Below are 8264 nucleotides of genomic sequence, written 5' to 3' on the forward strand. Positions count from 1 at the left end.
CGCCTTATTTTGTGCTTTAATTATTGAAAAATAGCAGCTATACAAGCTCACAGCGTGACACCGAGTGCCGCGCTGCGAGCTTGTTGATCTGCTATTATTGAAAAATCGTGAATATTTGTGCAAGTCTTTGAATATTTCAAATGTTTCTACTGTATGTCAGTGGTGCTCAAACCTTTTCATGTGAAGGACCCCCAAAATGATATGTATTTGGCCACGGTCCCCCATCTCAAAATATTTAGTTCCAGGGACCCCCCAGAAGCAAAATTTGACTTGCAAATGTTCGCTTAAAAATACATATATTCAAAGATTTGCATACATTTTCACGACTTTTCCAAAAATAGCAGATCTACAAGCTCGCAGCGTGGCACTCGGTGCCGCGCTGTGAGCTTGTATATCTGCTATTTTAAAGTATAAAATAATTAAGGCCCCTCCACCTGTGACCCTAGTAACTCAGTCCCACTTCCCCCCCCCCCCCCCCCCTTTGTGACGCCCCTGACAATAGGGTTTTTTAGCGATGCTGGCAGAAACCAGGGCTGGAGTAGACTTATCCTGTGTATGTTACTGGGCACATTCCAATATGTTGCTGTTTATTTCAGGGTTAGATGTCACTGGAAACGTTGCCTGGGGAATTTGTTTTACAAAATCAGGAGTAAACCAACAACTATCACATTACTCACCGTATTTGGAGGTTTATTTTGTCAGTGTGCCATAAACAATAGCGTATTGTGATACCACAAACAACACCTGCACGCCCCTGTTGCATGTGATAGCTGGTAAACACTGCATGCTCTCAGACACACAACCCAGGGAATGGTTGTGTGTCACTGAGGTCACGTCCAAAACACACACATACTTTAATACAATTTGTTTAATAGAGTTTGATTTATCTTTTTTATGTCAAGGACCCAGGGGCGTCAATTGGGTATGGCAGGGGTATGCAGCTGCCATATTGAGTCCAGGGGGGGAAATAAAAGTTACTTTTAAATATAAATCCATGAATGTCTCTTTGTCTATATCTGTGCTGGTTATTATGTTGTTAAATTACAGTAAAATAACTGGTGGTCACTTTAACTAGGTATTATAATTATATTCTCCACACTTTTATTTCCCCATCTTGACAAAAAGGTATATTCCCAGGTTCCGCAGGTCAGCTGCACAGGTGCAATGCATTATTGTTAATTGTGGTACGTTTACTAACATGCCAAGTTTAGCTGCACTTGAACAACCGTTCCAGGCTGCCATATTCAGCCCAAGAAACCGTAGAAATGGGGGAAAATTTTTAAATGTACTTCTTAAAATAAATGTATCATGCCTGTTGCGAAGGTATGGCAAGTTTGGCAACACGTTGGCTGCCATACCTTAGCTTTTTCTGAACTGACGCCACTGCAAGGACCCCTAAATTAATACTGTATGTATTTGGAAAGGGTCCCCAATCTGAACTTATTTTGTATCAGGGACCCCATACAGGATTTGTGTTGTTAAGTAATGTTTCAAAAATATTCCAAAATGTTCAACAATGTTCAAGGACCCCTGGGCTGTCCCCAGACCACACTTTTAGTACCACTACTTCAATAGATAGGACCTTCTTTGGTGTCTTAATCAGTTTTTACATCAGACTACAGGTTTTTACAACAGACAATACTGTTATGAGTAATAATAGCCTAATCTGGGTCATTGAGACTTGGGCATTGCTCCTTTGATAAATATCATATAGGCATACTGGACTTTGTACAAGTTACTCCAAATAGAAACTAGAGTATTCACGGAAAAGACATTATGTTATTCAAGGCAGAAAAACCTATATCTCTTAGTTACTCAGCATTATATTCTTTTCATATTTGCTGATGTGTGGAAAATGTCAACACAGTTGTGTTTCGATTCCATCTACCAGACATTCTTCAACTCTTGTAATATGGAAACATTGCTACTTACTTTGCGGTCAAAGTTGCATCTACACAGAACAAAAGGAATGGGCTTTCTGAAGCATTTTATTTTATTGTTAAAGTGTTGTATGTAAGGGGTATTTTGGGGTTATAAAGACAAAAAGAGAAAGTTTAAAAGGAGTGTTTGTAACAGTAGGGGTTTAGAAAATAAATGTTCGGGTGGGTCACCGATTTATCAGATTTATCGGTTTCACTTTTATAGCGTTCCAGTTTTAATTTGGTCTGCTCAGTTCCCTTGTTACTTGCGCCAGCAGAGCGCGCAAGTACAGCGATCGACTGGGTATGTATGTCGGTGTCCTTCTTTGTTTAAGCCCGTAGCTCAATCAGGGACCATCATCTCTGGCAACGTCATCATTAACAGCCAATGAGGGACCAGCATTCCTGATGATGCCAGTGGTAATGTCTGGCGATGCCAGTGGGGAGCGCACCTCATGGCGCGCTCTGCTACATGGCCTACTTGTGCACAAGATGCAAGTTGGGCGGGGGCACGGTGGCGCAGTGGTTAGCGCTTCGCCTTACAGCTAGAAGGTCCTGGGTTTGATTCCCGCCGGGGGATGCTGTGGGCACTGGCGGCGTGTTCCTCCCTCCACGTCATCAGCGCCCACACCCTAGGTGGGGTTGGCGATAGGGCCTTTCTGTGTGGAGTTTGCATGTTCTCCCCGTGTCTCCTAGGGTTGATACCCTCACAAAAACATGCACGTAATCCTGATCTCAGTAATGCCTCCCCCTGGCCAGCCAGGGCGCCTGATGGAGGGGAAAGGAACTGGTTGGAATAACGTGTTCCTTCCACGCGCTACGTCCAAACCAGGGAAATCTCCACTGTCAGGTGAGAAGAAACTCCTCATGCATAGAAGGAAGCATGCGGTCAGTCTGTTGTCTCCCCAGGCGTGGCAGAGGGAGAGCAGAGCCCAGGATTACATATAGGCAATTGGCACTGGGTTACAAAATTGTGGGATAAAAATGTTAAGAAAAAAAAAAAAAAGATGCAAGTTGGCACCTCAACAGAATGCAGTTCTAGTTTATATCTTGTTTGCTGTTATATGGTCCTGTATGAGTTATATAGCCTGACCTGTTATTAAACAGCTAGGGAGATGAGGAGAACAAACACTATATCAATAGAATCGAGCTATTTAACTTATATTTAAAGAATAATAGTAATAATAATAAAAATCACTTACAGCACATTTAATTTATCCGAAACAACTAGAGGAACATTTGTCTTTTGAAAACTGATACTTGATAGCATTTATAGTAGGCCTATATAAACTATTGAGTAGGCCTATCTTGGCTTCCTCAGTGCGCACAGGGTTCAGTGTATCACTGTGTATCAACTATGCATTTTCGGACCAAATTGCCAAGGACATTGTATTAAACAGGTTTCCAGCAGCTACTTGTGCTTCTGTTATAATGGCGGAAAGGGTTTATTGAAATTCTTAAGAATAACTCCTTGAGATGTACTGCAGCATTTCGTTTTCTATGGCTAGGCTAGGCAGTGGCACTGATAGGGAAACTGACCTTTGAAAACAGATAATCTGGTGCCATCGTCTGGCTGAACTGAGAACAAGTGGATGCACACTCATAAAATGTCAATTCTTTCTAGGTAGTTTCAGTATTTTGTTAATGGAAACAGTACTGTCTGAATCATGTAATATATGGGCAATTGATTAAAAAAAAAGCCTAAGTGCAGCCATATTGCTTTCTTGGGTGTGAAAAAGTTAACGCTATATAATCACTGCTTCCTTAACAGGAAAACCTCTGTTACTGAAAAACACAAAGCAATGATTGCTATCATACAGTTTTTCACTATTGTTAACACACAAAAATCGCCTTAAAGCGTAATTTGATGGGTTACGATAATATCTTGCGATAGGGGTCCATCCGTGGAACAAACCTTATTCGCTAGGGGGTGTTGTTGTGTTCGGTCTGGTTTTAACCAGGCAAGGGTCCAGACTGATAGGCACATTCTAAAATTGTCTTCTAAATCGTAACAGTTTTCCTGAAAAAGAAAAAAAAACAAAAACGTATGTTGCTATCATTGTTTCTCAAACTTTGTCATGTTAAGGACCCCCAGAATGATGTATTTGGCCGCGGACCCCCATCGCAAAATACTTTGTTCCAGGGACCCCCAGAAGCAAAGATTTGATTTTGGTCTATTCTGCATCTAGCTTAAGGCCACAGACCCGTTGGGAAACGAGTTTGCGTCGACTTTGTTTTAGGTCGACCTTTCCTGCTACCAATTGAGGCCCTCTGGCCAGACAGGAACTGGAGGCGTGATGCCTAAATCATGTACCGAAATACAAAACCTTTTTTGCCTGGATATTTGTGTGCTGTTTTATGTCTGACTATGAAAAAGGAGGCCTATAGGTATAGGATAAATAACTCATTCTCCAGAGTCATTGTCATTCATATGGTGTTCCATTTCCATGATTGTGTTTTAAATGCCTACTCAATGAATGGTGTGCTGTCATTTGAAAATATGGCTGCAAATGAAAACACAATTAAGTTCCATTTTCTGAACACAGTTAAGAGATTTGATGGCAAAGAGTCGTCTTGCAAAGGGATTGTCAGGTTTAGCACTTTGTGTGTGAGGTTTTCAGTTTTGTGTGTGCTGTTTTGAGAAAGCCATTATTGTATTGAGAAAACGTGTGTTAACAATACTGGAAAAACCTATGGGAAAAACTCTTAATAGCCTATAGAGAGAGCTATTTAGCTAACACTATTTGAACATATATCACTTGCAGATCGCATTATTGCCACTAGATGGCACCCAATGTTAGCTATAGACAAATCAACTTAATTCTTTCATACATTTGATAACTGTTTAAACGTGCATTAAATAGACACATATTAGTCATATTAATATTAACAATCCATATTAATTAATCATATAAAATTAAAGTATTTCACTGGCTACCCACTGTAACTTTATCATTCAAATTCTCACTCATAGCAATTTACAATTACAATTTACAATTCATGCATTAGCAATTTACAATAAGCAAGTTAACACATCAATACATCTGTACTGTTAAGTAATTCTTTATTTTACATTAGGCCTACCCACTTTGAGATTTGAAAAATTCTCCTATTGCATCTTTAATTCATATTTTAATGAACTTTAATTCCAGATAGGCATAGGTAAGGGGGCATTGTGGCGCAGTCGGTACAGCTAGTCCTGGGTTCGATTTCAGCTGGGGACGCTGTGGGCGCTGGGGGCGTGTTCTCTCCTCCACGTCATCAGTGCCCATACCCTAACTGGGGTTGGCAAAAGGGCCTTTCTGTGTGAAGTTTGCATGTTCTCCCCGTGTCTCCTAGGGTAGGTACCCTCACAAAAAACAATCCTGGTCTCTATACTGCCACCCCCTGGCCAGCCAGGCGCCTGATGGAGGGGAAAGGAGCTGGTTGGAATAACGTGTTCCTTCCACGCGCTACGTCCAGCTGGGGGAATCTCTCCCCTGTCAGGTGAAAAGAAGCGGCTTGGACTCCTCATGCACTGAAGGAAACATGAGGTCAGTCTGTTGCTCTCCCAAGGTTGGCAGAGGGAGTGTAGCGCCCAGGATTACATTAGATAATTGGCACTGGGTGAAAAATGGGTTGCAAAAATTTAGAAGAAAAAAAATTCAAAAAGATAGGCATAGGTGATAGGCCCACAAGTGCTGCTGTCTTGTTGTGGAGAGAGGAGTATTCGAGTCATTCCACGAAACCGGTACGGTTTGGACATTTCTTTTCTGGAAAATTTGATCGAAATGAATTACTTTTCTGAATAACCCACACCATTAAGGACATATTTAACATGCAGAAAAACATATTTTCCATCTCAGGCATTAAATTGTTATTTTTATATGGAATAATCCATTTAACAGGGTTGACATTGATAACGGGGTTGAGTGGAACGGGGTTGAGATTTTTTAAGATGGCAATTACTCTACCTGTGGTGATTAAGAGGAGACCACATGGTAGGCCCTACAGCTTTCCTACGGCCTGTCTCTCCTACGTTGTTTCTGTCTGTCTCTCCTACAGTGTCTCCCTCTCAGCTTTCATACAAAAACATGCGATTTTCAGGATGAGATTTCTCCTTTAACCAACAATGTAGTTTACAAGTAGTATACAAGAGACATTTTTAAAGGTTCAAATTTCCACTTTTTCAACAGAATGCATGCTCGTGCACGCGCGTGCACACGCGCACACACACACACACACACACACACACACACACACACACACACACACACACACACACACACACACACACACACACACACACACACACACACACACTTTGTAAGGTTTCACTTGACATCAGTAGTTAGTTGTGTGTTTTCCTTGCAACACTAGTGCTGTGTAATATATTTTGTCCCAGCGTCCTCCTCCCTCGCTCCCCACGCTGCTTATTTAGAATCAATATGTTCTCTGCTGGGATGAGACATTAACTAAATGACGGCTCATTATTCAACACTTATTAGCCTATTCATCATTAGTTTGTATTAGACTGCAGGAGTAGAGAGAACAAGTACAGTGACACCCACACACTGACAACCTGTTCTTTTCATTTTAAACGTTTCATTTTAACAGCAGCAGATGCATCAGTGGTTCCCAAACATTTCAGCTCCTGACCCAAAAGAGACATTTGATGTCTCCCTGGGAACCAAACATAGTTGCAGATCTACAAGCGCACAGTGCACCACCATGTGAATCATTGTGAGCTTGTAGATCTGCTATTTTCCACTATACTATATACCTTACAGTTTGTTAAAATGTATGGAACGTTTTGTTTGATTTCGTTGAAATGTACGAAATTCTTTAGAAAATTGTTAGATTTTCTTTAACATTTTAGAAAATCATGTGAAATGATAGTGGAAGACTAAGTGGTGCAACACTGTGGTTAGCTGCTTAGCTTTAGCATGTTGACATCTCGGGACGTATGATTCTGTCCCTATCAGATTGTAACGTTGATTCGGCGCGCCTCTGATGGTTGTCTGAGGAAATGGAAACACTGCTGCGCCTGGTTGCCCCGGCCTCGGGAGCCGGGCCAATGGGAGCCGGGCCAATACCGGGAGCCGCGGGGACTACGACTAAGTCCTGTAGCAATAATGTTTTCCCCCACACACATGAATATAATAAATAATCACAACATATAATAACATTATTTATTATATTTGAAATGATGTTTGAATCCATTTCGGACCACTTTGAATGGAGGCAGTGGGGAGTGTGTCGCTGTTACTACATCTCATCTTTTCGACACCCGACTCTAACCCTCACCCTAACCATACCATAACCTCCGTGGAGTGAGTCGCTAACCCTCCGGGTCGAAATGATGTGCGTTCGCAAAGCTAGATTTCCCCGAGGCGGTGTTCCTTGACTTCCTTCTAGGTAGCGTAGCTGCTAATGTTTTTTGTTGTTGTCAGCTGTGAGCAGAGTGCTCGGTTTCCAACACAGGGACATCAAAGCCTCCCGCTTGCTCCGCACCGAAAAACAAGTGCACCTTTTTCAATCCTACAGCCTTTTTTTGATTGATTGATCGATTGAGTATTTTATTAGACAAAAATGGAGCACAGTACAAGTATAGTCAATACAACAGAAATGTGGTTCTGTGACATATAGACATGGTGGAACAGAGTTTCTCCGTCAGTACAACCAGCAGGAAACAAACTGTTTCTAAATCCAAACAACAGTGGATAAACCACCAGGATAGAGTGAGATCGGTTAAGGCATGTGTACTGATTTCTCGCCATGGAGAAGGTTGTGATATTCTCTGGTGGTAGTGGTGGTAGGCAGGTACTTTTACACCTGCGCCATCCGAACGGCCCTGAAAATGTTCCACTGCCATGACATGCCCAAACTAGGGACACCAGGGTGAAAGTTGTTAAGAAGCCACTTAAGCAGTCACTTCTGCCTTGCCATCATAAGGACAAGGCTATATCTGCATAGGGAAATACTCAATTTTTTATTAAAAGTGGTTTCTCTTATCTCCTTACCTGGGCCGCATCTGGCCAGTGGGCCACTTTGACGCCACTGCAGACACACCAGATAAACATGCTCCCTTGAAACAGTTTCAAAGTCAAGGGAAGGCATCTTCCGTGGATAACTTATGATCTTAAAAGTATTTTCAGATAATGCATGGGCCACATTTCAAAAGCCCAAGGATCCTGCTGACTGGGAAAGGTATACAGTTGAGAAATACGAGCAAAACTATGACAACGCCAAATCCAATTATTATAAATAATCCCTCGCTCATGACTTTAACCATGTGGCGTTATATTCAGCTAAAATAGCTGATCAACTCTCAACAACAAAAAGTGAATAAAATCCTTTTAACTA

The 8264-nt window shown here is 41.7% G+C and overlaps 1 protein-coding gene across 1 annotated transcript in view; it reads right to left on the bottom strand.

Moving 5' to 3' along the window:
- LOC308294531 (netrin-4-like) overlaps positions 1 to 7981 on the bottom strand; it is a gene marked incomplete at both ends in the record, with an annotated part of 45818 nt that extends 37837 nt beyond the window's left edge. The window contains one exon of the mRNA XM_080737264.1: positions 7922 to 7981. Coding sequence (XP_080593390.1) covers positions 7922 to 7981 — 60 coding nt within the window. The remainder of the gene's footprint in view (positions 1 to 7921) is intronic.
- Between the last annotated feature and the right edge of the window lie 283 nt (positions 7982 to 8264).

This window comes from Nannobrachium achirus (assembly GCF_963921795.1).
Source record: "Nannobrachium achirus genome assembly, chromosome: 11".
Taxonomy (NCBI): domain Eukaryota; kingdom Metazoa; phylum Chordata; class Actinopteri; order Myctophiformes; family Myctophidae; genus Nannobrachium; species Nannobrachium achirus.